The sequence below is a fragment of the Oryzias melastigma genome, linkage group LG19, assembly GCF_002922805.2.
Source record: "Oryzias melastigma strain HK-1 linkage group LG19, ASM292280v2, whole genome shotgun sequence".
NCBI classification, from domain to species: domain Eukaryota; kingdom Metazoa; phylum Chordata; class Actinopteri; order Beloniformes; family Adrianichthyidae; genus Oryzias; species Oryzias melastigma.
The window spans coordinates 467,035-483,787 of NC_050530.1; the positions used below are offsets into that span (position 1 = coordinate 467,035).

The following is a 16,753-nucleotide window of genomic DNA, read 5'->3' on the forward strand; positions in this document are numbered from 1 at the left end:
TTTTTTATTTACAGTGAAAATAAAAATAAAAAATGAACAAAATTGGACTAACAGAGAATAAAATGTGTTTATTAAAGTAAATATCTGCTGTAAAAGTCAGTAAATTCGACGTTTTGTCAAACAGAATTCCATGGAGGTCCAGGATGAAGACGCGCGTGAGGATGAATTTCCCGCTCTATCGCGAGAGTAGCCCCTCCCACTGACGCACGCGCTGACAGTCATGTGGAGCCTGTGGAAGCTCACTGCGCATGTCAGCGTTCGCACGGACGGGAGAAAGGCACATCGGGGGCTACAGCAGGACAAAAGTGGGCAAATAAACGGACTTTAGGTCGTGTTCGGAGCGTCGAGCGGCCGGGTTCGGACCCCACACCGCCTCCTTAGAGCCCCGTTTGGACGAACCCGTTCGGAAACGGACGAGTAAGTGTCTAAAACATCAAGTTTGGGAGGCCAGGCGTTGTGTTTGGCGTAGAAACGGGAGTCACGGAAAAGCAGGGACGAGCTAAACGCTAAATATGTTCTTAAACATGAAGAAATGTCCTCGGTTTGTGCGGTTTTTGGGTCGTCTCGGAACCAGTTCCTCCCGCGTGAGCGTGTTAGCGTCTGTAGCTGGTTTTGGCTAGCACACTGGACTGCTTGTTTCCTCTATCCAGCCCTCGCTGCTCCAACTGTTTACTTTCTGCTTATTTCGGGGGTCTGCTGACCAGGAGGAGGCTGTCATGTTGTCTTAGCTCTCCATCGGAGACAACCAACAGCCTTCAAGCTTATTTTAAGCTCTGAAAGAGGCGATTTAAAACTTTTTTTTCAAGTTCTGATGGAAATGAGTGTCAATTTTTTTGTTTTAACTCCATGGAGACCTTCAAATGATAAAAATATTGTAATTTTTGTGTGTTTTAGGTGTTAATCTGGATTAAAAGTTGGAAATAACGACCTGAAAATGGTCTGAAGATGGAAGGACCTGCAGATCTTCAGGCTGTCGACTCTCACAAGGAGGAAGAAGCTCCTAAGTGTTCAGTTTGAGTCACAAATCTGTCCAAATCACACTAGTTTTAGTTTGGAAGTGGCGGCAGGTGGCTGCGAAAACTACAAGCTCCTCTCTTCCAGGAGGGTGAGGGGTTGCCATGGTTACCGTTGTTGTGCTACCGACGTTAGCGTCCTGAAGTGGTAGTGGTTGTGGCGGTTGGGGTGGAGCTGGATGAGGAGGAGGGCGCGCGGGAATGGGAAGTGCTCCGTACCCTGCCGGTGAGTGGAGGGAGAAAGGGCGCGGCGGCCTGCAGGAGCTGGGCTGCATGCCGTGGAAGGTCAACAAGCAGAAAGGAGGAGGAGGAGAAGGAGTGGGAGCAGAGAGGAGGCAATCCAGGGACGTCCAGCAGCAGCAGCAGGACCTCTCATCCTCCTCTTCCTCACTCACGCCCCCCGCTGCTCCCCGACCGTCTCTCGCACCGCCGGCGATTTATCACGAGAAGCAGCGTAGAGAGCTGTGCGCTCTGCACGCGCTCAATAACGTCTTCCAGGACGGGACGGCCTTCAGTCGGGACGCCCTGCAGGAGATATACCAAAGGTGAGGATGGAGAACAGCAGGAAACATCGCAGCAGGAGGATGATGATGATGATGATGATGATGATGTGGTTGAACCGTCACAGGCTTTCTCCCAGCACCATGGTGACGCCTCACAAAAAGAGCATGCTGGGAAACGGGAACTATGACGTGAACGTCATCATGGCCGCCCTGCAGACTCGAGGGTTCGAGGCCGTTTGGTGGGATAAAAGAAGGTACGTTCAGGTTTCTGCTTTTCAGATATGTTCATGTCTTTATTAGGAAAAATATTTTCTTTGTTAAGCAACAATTTATGTGTTAATTGTTAGTATATTTCTATTAAAATTCAGGATAAAATAGATCGTTTTCTTTTTATCAACTGGGAAAAACACGTTTTTTAGGAGTATCTTCCAGAAAGTTTAACTAACACACAGAGGAAGTGGACTTTTATTTTGAAATGTTAGCACTGAAGGAGCTTTTGAAGTGTCTTCCACAGATGTGATCAAGCATCTTCTTTTTTTACTGACATAATTGCTGCTGACCTTCTAATCAAAAAACAAAAAAGGAGCATTTTTAAATGTTTTAACTGTTTTTAGACTTTTCTTTTTGTTACAAATTTGCTTCAGTCTTACAGCAAAAATGTGGAAGTTTAACCTCATTTTTGTTGTAATTAGAACCTTTAGAGCCGTAAATGTGCAGCTTAATTTTATTGCAAAATTAGAAAAAATGTTTCCTTTTTTTGCGTTATTTGTATCAGAGTTATAAGGGAAAAACTGTCAGATAAAACATCCCAAAATAATCAAGTATAAACATGGATCCTGATTTAAGCCATCAGACTGATTTAGTACAATACATTTGTAAATAAATAGACTTTGTAAATAACCAAACAAATAACTGTTAATATTTTCATAGACTTTAAATCCCGTCTGTTCCTCTTCAGGGACGTGGGCAGCATCGAGCTGTCCAACGTGGAAGGCTTCATCCTGAACGTGCCGTCCAACCTCCGCTGGGGGCCGCTCCGCCTGCCGCTCAAGCGCCAGCACTGGATCGGGGTCAGGGAGGTGGGCGGAGTCTACTACAACCTGGACTCCAAGTTACGCAGCCCTCAACCCATCGGAAGCCCGGACGAGCTCAGGTGAGAGCGCTCAGAGACGTTTGTGGAGTGGCTCCTCCCACCTAGTCTTCCAAACAGGAAGTGGCTCCAAGAAAACTAAAATCCACATCAGATTATTTTCTGTAATTCCAATTATTTTAGTCATAAACTGACCAATCAGATGCTTCAGTTCAAAATGTTTTTGTGTAAGTGGTTGGATGTGGGCTACCAACAAGTTCACTCCTGATTGGTCAGTGGTTGCCATAGAAATAGGTACTCACTCACTCCAGTTCTCATATACAGTCTTAACGTGGTGGACGACTGTCATCATCATCACTTCTCACCAAACAAATCCCAAATACTTGACATTCATTAAACGTCACAGACGAAACAGGAAGTGATTCACTGTGATGACGAAAGAGAAAATATTTCCTCTTCCAAGTAGAAGAACCGGCAGTTCTGTTGAAGGATCTTTATTGTTGTTTCAGTTTGAACAAAGTTAATATCTCTGGACCCGGACGAGACAATTACAGAGCAATAGTTCTAAAAACACCATTAAATCAACTAAAGTAGCATTTTCCTGATGGCTCCCTTTGACCTGCACACCTTCAGTACTATTGGAACATACCAGTAGTGTTTAATGATGATTATGACGTTTTTAACCAAAATACAACAACCTAAATGTCTTAAAAAGCCATTTTTCATGTTGATCTGAAGCCTCGGTTTCCAAAATCTCCTCTGAGGGGGCGTGGCTTTTGTCACAAAACATTGGCTCCAATTAAAGCTCTAAACATGATTTATCTCAGGATATATTTAAAGGTTAATTATTTCTAATGATTAATATGCAAATAGTGCAAGAAAACATTGCTGTTAAATTAACAAGTATCCATGATAAAAGTATTTATCTTTATTTTAAGCAAAAGTTCTTTGTTTTAAGGTGGAAAACTCCTCACTGCACATTTCACACATGAACGTTTTCACACTAGTCTCTCAAAGTTCAAACCTTTATAGAAAAATAGATATTATCATATATATGAGTATTTTTTTATTGAATGGAATCAAAGATTTGTGTAAATGTGTCTACCTGATTCTGTGCAGGAGAGAGCAGAGGAGATTGATTAACGAGGTCTGCAGCCAATCAGGACACAGAACACAATCCATTAAGGATTTTTAAAAAGTATGAAAAACTGCATGAAAAAACCCAGAACTACGTCAAAGTGAGAAACTTCTGTAAATGCAGAAAGATCCTGACCAAGAAGGGCTCCAGTTTAGTCTCTATTACCCTCCTCGTCTGAGTTCTTCGTTTTTGTCCTTGAGACTGTAACAGACCGAAGACCTGCTGCTCTCAGACCAAACTCAGAAACGTGGAGCGTCCTCTTTCCCTCCACGCAGAACCAGCGTCGTCGTTTCTCTGTGGTTTCTCCTCGTTTTGACGACTTTCTCTGTTCACGCAGGAAGTTTCTGCGCCAGCAGCTGCGAGGGAAAAACTGTGAACTCCTGCTGGTCGTCTCCGAGGAGGTGGAGGCGCACCAGACGTGGCGGTCCGACGGATGAGGAGGGCGGCCAAATGCATGAACACACGCCCCCCTCCCTCACAGTTTACAGCTCCGCCCCCGCATCAGAGCGATGAAGGAGGACGGCACAGAGGAGACCTTTGACCTCCGGCTGTTTTTATACGTCTGGATGCGCGTCGCCTCGTTTTCCGACGCCTTCACCTTCCTCACATCACGTCCTCGTCATATCACAGGTCAAAAGAGACGCCAACTTTGTACTCCTGGGTGCCGGGGCGGGGCGGTGACCCCCACCCGCAGGAGAGTCTGTGCGACTGTAGTTTTATACGGCAACACAGCAATGCAACACTCTGCCAAGTGCTCCCTCTAGTGGACGTTTGTGAGACTCGCTCAGGCTCCTCGTTTGTAACACGACCAATCAAACGTCCTCTCATCCAAACGTGCAGGTCAAGGAGAGAAGCTCAGAAAACTGAGAATCTGACTGATTGGTTTGTTTGTTCTTTTCTGATTTACCTTCAATTGGACGTCCCGTTTAGTGATGGAAAACCAAACTTTCTCCTGGTTTCTGGTTGATCTGATTAATGTGTTTGGGTGAAAGCTGGGATTTACCAGCTAAAGGGAACTGATGTTGTGGAGCTTCAGCGTGAGCCGAGGAGGAGATCTGTAGGAAATGGGAGGTTTGTCAGTTTGCAGTTCAGTGAAACGGTGAACCGATTCACTTCATTTTAGGGTGCAGAAAAGCTTCATTTTGATCAAATTTGTCGTTTTCCAGTAAAAAAGAAAAATCAGATAAAAAGTCATTTTTCTGTTGTTTGAAACCCAAATCCACGAGGCAGAAATGAATATTTTTTTATTTGGTCTCCTCCTTCTAAAATTGTTTTAGATTCCTGACGGTTGATTTACCCGCAGACACTCTTCCTGTTGTTTGTTTACTTCCTCCTTCTCCCAAACGCCGTCTGTGACTCAGCAGACGTCTGACCCCGTCCTGTAGGAGGAGATCTTCTTCGGCCACACAAATGAGACAGAAAACTGATGGAGACGCTTCAGAAAGTTTGTTGGAGGAACGATCCAACTTCCTGAAACCACCTTAAGAGATTCATCAACAATAAAATACTTGTTTACATAGAAAAAGTGATCAGAAACATAAAAAAAAAGCACCACTACGTCAAAATGATGTTTTTATTTTATTGCCAAGGAGTTTGTTACAGAAGCAGAAAGTGAAACTCTGCCAGTGTCTTATTTTGAAGGAGCGTCTGTATGCTCCAGCTCCTTCTGTTATTATCACATTTGTACCAAGTGAACAATCAGAAGTTTTTCTTTTTATTATTATGATTAATTTCAGTCCAATTTCATGACCAGCTGCATTTGTTGTTTCTTTAATCGTTGCCATGACAATCTTCTCAGTCCTCCTTAAGGGATTTCACTGTACTTTTCCTTTTTTCATAAAAATAAAAGCATTCATAATGGCACTTTATGTACAAGCTGCAGTCGGAGTGTTTTATTTTACTCAACACAAATTCGTTATATTTATGCATATCTTTGAAATTAAATCTTAAGTATATATATATCTGTATTTTTTTAGGATGTTTGAAATTTTACTATGAACAACAATTCATTTATTGCCTTTGAAATGGTCTTTTATTCTGAAAAATCGGATCATTCCAAATGTTTTTATCTTGTAATAAAATATTTATTTATTAAAAGGGAAATTCAATCACTTAAGTATAAAAGTATTATTTATAATTATCTGTACATAAAAAATAAATTTATTACACTTGATAAATGTTTAATTTATGTTTGAGGGAAAGAAAAAATAAATTTAGGATTAAATTTTACAAATATCTAAATAAAGTCAAAATTTCAACTCCAAGAGGTTTAAAATAATTTATGTATTCGTGTGTAAACATTAACTATTGACTAATTAAAATAAGTGTTTTGGTGTCGTATATTCTTCTAAAACAGCTGTTATTTACATGTTATATTTATGTAAAATATTGAAATAAAACGATTAAAATAAAAAGCTAAAAAAAAAGCATTTAAGTAAATAGATAAATAAAAACAATCTTGTTATGGTTGTAAGTCCTTTTTCTCCGTGTTTTTGGTTCCAAATCCCCCCAAAGTCCTCATCCGGACCCTAAAGGCTGGGAGCCTGAGGCATGCTGGGAACGCGCTCCAAGAGACGGGCGCGCGCGCGTGCAGATGTGTCGCAGATTTACTGAAAGTCTCTCGGAAAGACCCTCGTGCCACCAGGAAGTGTCCCCGGCTCCCCCGAAACCCGGAGCGGCTGAGCGGGGAGGGCGCGCGGCGGCGAGCGCGAGCTGTCAGCGGCAGCAGCTCGGGTTAGCTTAGTTTGTGACTTTGACAGTTGAGGGGGAGAAAAAAAGCAGCGGAGATGGAGCTGTCTGCCATCGGGGAGCAAGTGTTCGCTGTGGAATCGATCCTGAAGAAAAGAGTCCGGAAGGTAAAGCCTCCTCGGACCTCCTGCCCGCTCAAACCCGGGAGGATGTCGGGATATTTCGCCCGGATGGATGCTAATTGCGCATTAATGTGTTTGAACGCTGTTGAAACGGGGCGGGTCAAGGGAGGACGTCCGCTGTCACTCAGGCCACCGCCGGGCTCACGCTCCGCTCAGGAGTCGCCGGTACCGGCCAAAGTCGCTCTCTGTGGGCCTGTTCTGCTGCTAATTGGGTTCTGGTCCAATACTGTGTTTGTGTTGACACATGCAGGTGCGTAGGTAAGAATTTGGGGCCCTCAGAGCAGAAGAGGGGCACATGGAGCTGCCTTTTCAAAAATGATTTAAAATTAAAAGGCTGAATTATTGAAATAAACCGTTGAATCACCACTATTTAAAAAAAAAGACAAAAATCAAAACAAACAAGCTGCTAAAAAAAATGCTAATCTCAGATAATCAAAAGCGAAATTTCGGCCTTCACCTCTAGGGGGCAGAAGCTACAGCAGTCAGTCTTTACAAAAACCATAGAAGAAGAACCAGAGTTCATCTCAGAGCGATTTTATCAAATTAAAACCATATTTTATAAACTTTAATCATTAACTTTGTCGCTCCAATTTTTTTTTTTTTACAAGCCGTCTGTTTCAAAATATTTTTTTTATTTATCATTTGTACATTTATTACCTTTTCTAACTTTCAATCCATACAGTGCCTTCTCAACATTGACAGTACATGAGAACTGGATTAATTGAGGGTGCTGTCACCCTTAGAAAATTGTTTACTTCTGGCTCCAACCAAATTACGTCTCTTACGTTAGGGAACACAATTTGAGACTAAATTTGGTGAAAACAAATGACAGAGGTTCCAATTCTGAACACAAATAAATCAAATTTAGCTCAATATTTTTAAATCTAAATGTTCGTGTTTGTTCTTCACGCAGAACAATGGGACATATTGGTAGTCACAGGTACAAATATCAAAGTTTTTTGTCATTTAGGTAGGGCTGGGTTAATAAAATCGATCAATCAATCTAAATTGATCTAAGCTTAATAGATCAATAATCGATCCATAAAAGTAGAGATTGATCTAACTCAAAATGCTAAAGTCCACTAGTTTGATGCTAACGTATAATGGGATTTCCCATAAGATGGCTAATGCTAGCGCTCGCTAGCTTATAATTTCTTCTTCTGGAATAAGGTGTGATGCTACAGCGCGATCGCCACCTAGTGGCTAAACTGAAACGCCCTCCAGGAGAGGCAGAACAATTGTTGGAGCTTCTCTGTTTGAGAATCAATGTAACACTGTATACTATCAATCAAAAATCTACTAGGAATTAAAAAAATACAGTAAATCAAAGAACATAGGTTAAAGGAGGTTAAGGTTAAATGAGTTCTGAGTTAACGGTTGTTTATGTTGCTCCTGCGGTTGATCTGAAGACCAGTCTCCATAAAAACACCCTGAAACGTGCAGAGAATCCGATCGGTTTGCGTCTCATCCTTTTAGACAAACACTATTTATCTCCTTCGTCGCTGACTTTCTGGTTTTCTCTCAGCCCTCACATCAGTGATGCCGTTAACCTGCTGTTCAAAAATGGAAGCAGACGAGTGGAGAGTAATCAGGAAACGCGGTGACTTCACCCTCCAAGAATACCGTCTGCTACTGCATGATGTCAGGATGACTAACCCTCAGGGTGTCTAGAAATCACACCATGAATGATATTTTTATCACTGTCATAGAAAGGCTCGTAGACACGAGAAGTGAGAGCAGCTTTCATAAAAGGTGGAGGTGCCTTCAGCCAGGAGGGTGTAGCTCGATCAATGAGCCCCTTCCAAAACCGGAATGGGAATTTTTAGGTTAAAACGTCCGGTCGACTCTTCCTTTGGTCCTGATGCTCCTGAGGTTTAGCCTCTTCAAACGTTTGTAAGAGCGTTTTACACTATGAGTTCTGATATTTCTGATCTCCATCACTGCTGAGGCTCCTCTGAACTTTTGTCTCCTCAGGGAAACGTGGAGTATCTGCTGAAGTGGAAAGGATGGCCTCCAAAGTGAGTACGCTCTCCTGCAGGAGCAGAACCAGACGAATCGGCTTCCAAAGCGGCCAGAAGTTCTGGTCTGGTTTTTAACAGAGATGCTTTGCAAGAGCTCCTTTGAAAATGAACAGCAAACACAACTAAAGGTTTGTGCAGAAGGGTCTCCTCTGTGTTCCAATGGAAAACGGCGAAGGCCAGCCAGCAGATGAGCTGCAGTTTCCCACAGACGAAGCAGTTGAGGCTTCAGATCTGCTCCGATCTTCATTTCTGATGGGAACAAACCTGAATAGATGCTTTGAATCTCACAGTTACGTCTAGATCTTTCCAGATCTTAAAGGAAAAGTACAAAGTTCACCCGGAAATACATTTGATTGCTGCAGAAAGTGTTTGCTTTAATTGATTAATAGCATAACTTTTAGCAGAAAAAGTGGAAGTTTATTAAAATAAAAAGATTGAATGAATTCCTGAAGCTAATTTGTTGAAGAGTTTGCCAAAGTTTTTGTAGTTTGTATCAGTGTGAAGCTGCAGAAAAACCATAAGTTGTAGAAAAAATACTGAAGAGAGCAAAATTATCCTTAAATGGGAGGAGAGGATTTGAAAAATGACAAAAGATTATTAAAATGTAGAAATTAGGGCCAGGAATCGATAAAAAAAATCAACTAATTAATCACAAATTTGGAAGGATTAATCACGATTAATCGCCTTTTATTTTTTAGCTACAGTATTTGCCACTTATTATTTGCAAATAATCATAATATGAAATCACACGCAAAATTGTACATTTATAATGTTTATTTAAACCTAAAAAGTTGTTCCGGGATTTTGATTTTTCTTAAGAAAGCATGACTTTTAAAAAAACGAAAAAAAACAAAAAAACAAAACATATCCATCAAACCTCAGATTGCAGAAAATTTGTTGAATTGGAAGAAAACCATAAATTGCAGCAAAAATGATCAGAAGATTTTGATACTCGAATGAAAGAAATTAGATGAATTGAGCGTAAGATGTAAATGAACGAAAAACAGACGGAAGAATAAAAATAAGAAAAATACTAAAACAGAAGAACAATAGTTTGTCTGCATTACATAATCAAACTGTTGAGGAATTTCTTATTTTTTTAGAATTCAGAGATGAGAGTGAAGATCTTTCACATTTATTTGATTTATTCCTAAATGTCTCCATCCTTCTGATTTCCAACATGTTATTTTAAAGCCAGAAAAATAATGTTCTTAAGAGTTATTTATAAAGAATTTTAACATGTTGGTCCCCATTTTCATCATGAATCTTGAACAACATCCCTGCGTTTTAGCAAGTTGTGCTTTTAAATTGTTCTTTTTAAAGAGCCACTGATGAAAATTGTGTTTTTAACATGTTTTTGTGGCATTTTTCTAATGATATACAAAATAAAATAAGTTCAAAATTGCATTTCTTAGTATTTCTTCATTCAAATTGCTGTGAATCAGGAGCAGATGAAAAAAATTGGATTGTTTGGGACGTAGAAAAGACGGTGGGCGGGGCTACAGGCAGAATGGGGCGGGGTTACTCCGGACCACCAGTTCCGCCCACAATCCCTGATGAACTTCTCTAACTGTGTCCTAGAAAACTACAGATTTTTTTAGATGTTGGCTAAAATTGGCATCAGCATAATTTAAAACCAAAGGGGAACTCTTTAAAAATTGATCAAAAGATAATCCGAGCAGGACTTTAAATTTGTGAAAAACTTAAAAAATACTTTTTAAACTGAAGGATTCTATTTGTTGAAGCTTGTAAACAAATGTGATCACTTTATAAGACTGCAGACTTAAAAACAAAACATTAGACTGAAAGTTTTCAGTGGAACTGAGACTCGGATCCAAACGTCCAGCAGGATCTCCAGAACGCTGGAATGAAAAAAGGAAACCTGGAAAAAAAGAGGAGTTCTGGAAGAAAGCAAACAGAAAAAAGTTTAAAAATCTGTGAAATACGTTTTAGAGCTTCATTAAAAATGCAACTTAACTAAACTTTGGGATTTTATTCGTCTGAGGATTTCTTCTTGCTCCACATGAAGCTCCAGCACAACTTTCTCCATCAGCCTTCAAACGTGAAAACGACGGCTCTAAAATCGCTTCTGTGGTCTCACCTGTGGCAGGTACAGCACCTGGGAGCCCGAAGAGCACATTCTGGACCGGCGCCTGGTGCAGGCCTTCGAGGAGAAGTAAGATGATGTTCGTTTTACTGATTATTTTCACAGAAATGAAGGAAAATCTGCCGGAATCTGTCAGTATTTTTAAAGACTTTTCCTCCGTTTCCAGTCAAAATAATGTATTTGGTGTAAAACATTTAACGGAAACTGAAGCATTTGTTTGTGGAACATTTATTTTTCTGTCTTTTAATAAATATATTGATTTATTTATTATATATAGACAAACTTTCTTGTTTTTTTTTAACAGTTTTTAAGATAAATTTAGTTGAGATTGTTTTCTGAATGTTAGAATTTCTAGACTTTACAAAGATTAAAGTCTAGAATGGGATTATTAGCTAAGGACTTTAAAATGAGCAGAAAAAGTTTATTTTTATTCATTTATTTTTTTTCAGAGAAGAGCGGGAACGAGTGATCAGCTGCAAAAAGAAAAGCCAGAAAGCCAAAAAGCTCTTCCTGGAGGTCGGTTTCCCGCCATATTTGAACACTTCTTTATTTACTGTAATTTTTCAAGTGTTTACAAGATTATTCCAGCAGATTCTGAAGGAGAAACGCATCGAACGCAGCTTTTCTCCTTCAGAATCTAGTGGAATTATCATGTTAACTAGTTAACAAACGATTATTTTAACAGTCGACTAATCACTGATTATTTTTTTTGATTAGTCGACAATCACAAACTGGATTTAAATCAAACATCTTAACCATCATTAGCTTTAAATTAACTAAAAGATATATAGCATTACCTGCGATAATGCTAGTGTGAATGCTGTAAGCTGAATTTGGCTGCTGAAGATACTAAATTTGAAAGCTTAAAACGCTGAAGCTAATAACTCAAAATGCTGAAGCTGAAAGCCAGCTAAAATATCAGTTAAATGCCAAATTAACCTAAAAAAATGAAAAAAGCTTAAGTTAGCCTAAACAGCTAGCATGTAGCTGAAATATTAGCTAAACGCAAAATTAGCCTAAAAATCATAATAAAAACCGAAATATTCAAAAAAACTAGCAGAATATCATTATAACTTTCAACTTTACTACACACTGACTCCATATAATATAAAGTAACGACTAATCGGCTATTAAATAAGTCCTCGACTGTTTTAATAGTCGATTAATCACCGACAAATTGACTTATCGCAGAAGCCGTCTCGTTAACAACAACAAAAATGACGATACGTTCAAGATTTAGTGTTTTAGCGTCACCGCCGACACCTCAGGTCTTAAAGAGCTGAACCTCCTGCTCGGTTGCAGAACGCCGTCTACACCATGGACCTCCGCAGCGCCCACAAGGCTCCCGGGAAGGCTCCGCCCCCTTTGCAGTTCTCGGCGGCGTCGTGTCCGGAGTCAGACGAGGACGACGGCTCCAGCAGCGACTGCCTCTCTCGGCGCCGGCGGACTCATCGCCAGTGCAAGCAGAGGATGTCGCAGAAACGGTACTTCGACTCCAGCTCTTCTAGCCCCGCCCAGGAGAACTGGGAGGAGCTAGAGTCGGAGGAGGAGGAGCAGGAGGAGGAGGAGGAGGAGGAGGAGCACACATACAAAGGCTTTTTAAACGGTATGGATGCTGGTCAGGATCTTTGCTTGTTAAGATGTTAAGAAGATGAAGCTAAAAGGAAGTTTCACTTCCTGGATTTTCACAATAAAAGCATCTTTTTTTTAATAAATGAAGCTCTTCTGGAGCTCTGACGTCATTCTCCTTCTGCTCGTTCAGAACAGAGGGGAGCAGACGGCTGGACTTCCCCTGCCGACCCAAACGTCGTCGACGCGGCATCCGCGTGGAGACCCGGCGAGGCTCCGGGAGACGTGACGGTCACAGACGTCACCCTCAACTCCCTCACCGTGACCTTCCGAGAGTCCCGGATGGCCAAAGGCTTCTTCAGACGGGCTCAGCCGGCGTGCCGTCAGCCGCATGGTGTGCACTGAGACATGTTCGCTCGCCGTTTTCCATCTCCCGGCCTTCAGGGGCAGAACGCTCCACGCCTGAGGAGGAACGGTTGTCGACACATCAAGAGGAACCAGGAGTTGAAGAGTTCTTACTAAACATTTTTAATTTAACGCCAAAGAGGGAATCCTGAGCACCGGAACCGAGAGACGGACCTTCACAAGGACCACTTCATTTGTGCCAAAAACACTGTGGAACAGACCCAGACATCCCATAATTTCACTTTAGCCTGGAAACGACTAGAAAAATCCATGTTAGAAGCTGAAAGGAAGAGCAAACAGAAAAAACATGAAATCTAAGACAAAGTTCAGACGATAAAGTTCAAACCCGGCCGTGGAAGAGCGGACCAGAACCGCTGAGTCAGCGCCTAAGGTCCACTTTACGAGCACTTTATCAGATCAGTCAGGTAAGGAGATCTTCATCCTAAAGAACCACGTATGGAAGGAGCAGGATTTGAATCTGTTTATGATCCACAAACTATCAGGACATAAACCTGAACAGAAGAAAATTCTTTAAATTAAAACCATAAAATTTACATTTTCAAGCATATTTTCCAGTCAGATTAACACTTTGTAAAGTCATGTTTTCATCGACTGTATCTGAGAACTGGACTGAGCGAGCGTGATGTCATCCATAGAGAATGATGGACGCCGCCATGTTGGAACCAGACAGTAAGCAGTGATTGGTCAGTCGGTCTGAGTCATCGTTTCTATGGAAACCACTCTCGTCAATCAGGAATGAGCTTGTTGGAAGGCCACACCCCTACCACTTGAAATGTTGAAGGTGGGGGCCATCAGGCTCCGCCTACTTTTATTGAGGCATCTGATTGGTCTGTTTATAACTTGAGCTACAGAAAAAATGTAATTTAAAAAAATGAAGATTATAAAGATATATTAAAAAAAAGTATCATAAGCTCAGCCCAGTTCTCATATACAGTCAATGGTTTATTCCAAAGAATTACTAGATTTTACACTAAATAAATCAATTAAATCTCATATTTTATTCAGTCAGATTCATTTAACTACTAAAATTTAGTTAAAGATGTTTTTTCCTAAAACTAACACACTCTGTCTCATTAAAACCCGTGGAGACCCTTTAGATGAAGTTATGGACCAAAAATGTTGTTTACGGCTGTGCAGACGAGTCAGATAAAAACCTATTTAAATGTTCTGCTTTTGACCCGTGGAATGCATCACCATGGTAACCAGGAACAAAAACTGAAAGCGGTGAGTGTCACAGACTTCCTCAACGATGACTCGGCTCTAAAGATGCAGATGAGTTACTCAGCGAGTTAGAGGAACGCCGCGGTGTCGGTGTTTCCTTGAAACAGAGCACTTTAATGAGAGCGGGGAGACCTCACACAGGTGTGTCCTCACACAGGTGTGTCCTCCACCTGCTCCTCTGTGAGGGAGTGTCATCATCAGGGGTTCCTGAGGATCAGGAAGTGTTGTAGTGGTTTGGGCCGCTCAGCCTCCTCCTGTCGCTGTGAGGAGGAGCTCCTGCTGCTCCTTCCATCCACACACTTTACACGGGTCTCCAGATGTGGGACCGTCCCCTCAATTATTTGACCCATTTCCACACTTGAAAACGGGTCAATTTGGACCCAAAGGGTTAAACAAAGCTCCTCGGCGGGAGCATCTTCAGTCCAGAGTCTCACCTGGAAATCGTCGGAGCTCGGCTTCCGTCAAGAACACAAACGCCAACGCCGTCCCTTCGTTTTGTTTCTGGTTTTTCCTTTTCCAGAGTGGAGATGAGCCTTAAAACTTCTTACTCCAACCCCCCTCCCCCGGTCTGCTGGCCCCGCCCTCCAGACGCAGCACGCCGTCTCCTGAGGACGATGGGAATGTAAAGTGCCTGATGTTGTTGTTTGTGAAGCTCTGGAAGCTCCGCCCCCTGACCCTGTTGCTGAGTGATCATTGGACCGTCGGGGACAACATATATGTAACGTATGCTGTGAATGTATATTTATTCTGAGTCGATGCTCCTGACGGGACTCGGCGGTTGGCTTCTGACCCTGCACTTTATCGTGATGTGACCCTCACAGGCTCCCATCCATGTGTTCGAATAAACGTTACTCATGTTTGGTATGACTTTGAATCAATCTTTATGCATCAAAGGTCATGTGACCCCTTTAAGAGACATTTTAATGACCCGTGGGTTGTTCAGGACCAACTAAAAAATAAACGTTAAATATCTTTTAAATATTTAGAGCTCATAGTGTAGTGGTTCGCCGCACAGTAAATCCCTGCATCCCAGCTGGGATTTTTTCATGTTTTGCATCAGAGTCTTTTTTTCTTTTGTCTGAAATAAAAATATAAATCAGGATTAGAATTAACCAAAATCTTTAACTTGATTAGAACTGATAAATCCAGATCTGCATTCTGATCACTTTGTGTCAGATCTTATTAAAGCTAAGGCTTGAATCTTTGAGTTAAAAAAAAAAACAAATCTTGGAAGTTGACCTAAATTTTGGAAACATTTGTATTAAAATTGCCTAAAAATACTTATACATACAAATAGAAACTGTAAAAATATTTAGTGTGTTGCTTAAATATGAGCTAAACTCCAAGTTAGCCTAAAAAACCTCAGTAAATACCAAATTAGCCAAAAAAAGCTAGCTCTTAGCTTAAATGCTAAACTCCAAAATAGCTCAAAATTCCACAGTAAACTAAATTAGTCAAAAATGTTAGCCTGTTACTAAAATAGAAGCTAAACTCTGAATTAGCCTAAAAAAAACCAGTAGACAACAAACTAGCCAAAAACATTTTGCTAAAATATTAGCTAAACTCCAAATTAACCCCAAAAAACCTTGGTAAATGCCAAATTAGCCAAAAAGCTAGCTCATTATTTAAATATTAGTTAAACTCCAAAATAGCATAAAATTCCACAGTAAACTAAATTAGTCAAAAACGTTAGCCTGTTGCTAAAATAGAAGCTGAACTGTAAATTAGCCATAAAAACGTCAGTACATAACTAATTAGCCAAAAAAAAAGTTAGCATATTGCTAAAATACTAGCTAAACTTCAAAATAGCATAAAATTGCACAGTAAACTAAATTAGTCAAAAACGTTAGCATGTCGCAAAAATAGAAGCTGAACTGTAAATTAAACAAATAAAAACCTAAGTACATAACAAATTAGCCAAAAACGTTAGCATACTGCTAAAATATTAGCTAAATTTCAAAATAGCATACAATTCCACAGTAAACTACATTAGCCAAAAAAGTTAGCATGTTGTAAAAATAGAAGCTGAACTGTAAATTAGCCAAAAAAAACGTTAGCATATTGCTAAAATACTAGCTAAACTATAAAATACTGTATTAGGTAAATTCCATTTTTTTAAATTACTATAAAAGATAAAGAAAATAGCCCATGAATTTATTTAAAGTCTTGTTGCTAATGTACTTAAAATTTTGAAATATGAATGCTTTCTCATTCATTTCCTATGGGACATATTTTGTTTAGTGATTCTTTCTTTTAATCACTTAATGGCCAATCAGAATCCAGAATCCACCTGGGTCATATTATTTTTAATTTAGGTTACAAAAGTTCAACCTAGTGGCTTTCCTGTCATCATGTCTTATTTAATAAGCGAAATCAATTATCTTATTGATGCAATTGTTCTTTAAGTGTAAGATTTAGGACAAAAACATTAATATTCTGCAATAGTTATTGTGTAAAAAAATGATTTATTATTAATTTAAAGCAATTTGTTTGTTTTTTAGGTCACTTTAGAGTCCAAACTAAAGAAAAATAACCTAAAGCTGTTCCCTAAAACATTTTATTTTAGAAAAATTAATTAAATTTGTGATAAATTAGGAACTTTTAACCCTTTAAACACTAAATCTGTAATGTACTGTAATTTTTTTGTTATTACTGGGATAATTCCAGAAGATTGTGAAGGAGAAAAGCGGCGCCGAACTCGGCGGCGCTTTTCTCCTTCACAATCTTCTAGAATTATCCCATTAACAATTAACCAATCAAAGAACATAAATTGAAGACAGTAAAAACAGGAAATG

The 16,753-nt window shown here is 40.2% G+C and overlaps 2 protein-coding genes across 4 annotated transcripts; both read left to right on the forward strand.

Moving 5' to 3' along the window:
* Positions 1-124: 124 nt before the first annotated feature.
* josd1 (Josephin domain containing 1) lies at positions 125-5,619 on the forward strand. Its single transcript, XM_024285527.2, has 5 exons — positions 125-417; positions 895-1,558; positions 1,642-1,770; positions 2,475-2,669; positions 4,082-5,619. Exons 2-5 carry the CDS (start codon positions 1,215-1,217, stop codon positions 4,179-4,181), a joined length of 768 nt encoding a protein of 255 aa, XP_024141295.1. The 5' UTR covers positions 125-417; positions 895-1,214; the 3' UTR covers positions 4,182-5,619.
* A 677-nt stretch (positions 5,620-6,296) lies between these two features.
* On the forward strand, positions 6,297-14,822 carry cbx7b (chromobox homolog 7b). Of its 3 annotated transcripts, XR_002920578.1 has the most exons (7): positions 6,297-6,599; positions 8,589-8,632; positions 10,746-10,811; positions 11,192-11,258; positions 12,045-12,348; positions 12,510-13,141; positions 14,479-14,822. XR_002920578.1 is itself a non-coding variant. In XM_024284497.1 (6 exons), the coding sequence occupies exons 1-6, from the start codon at positions 6,531-6,533 to the stop codon at positions 12,866-12,868; spliced, it is 909 nt and encodes a 302-aa protein (XP_024140265.1). In that variant the 5' UTR covers positions 6,297-6,530; the 3' UTR covers positions 12,869-14,822. The 3 variants fall into 3 exon arrangements, 2 of the variants coding, with proteins under 2 accessions (XP_024140265.1, XP_024140266.1); XM_024284497.1 differs by having other exon boundaries at positions 12,510-14,822; XM_024284498.2 differs by lacking the exon at positions 14,479-14,822 and having other exon boundaries at positions 12,505-12,750.
* The last annotated feature ends 1,931 nt before the right edge of the window (positions 14,823-16,753 follow it).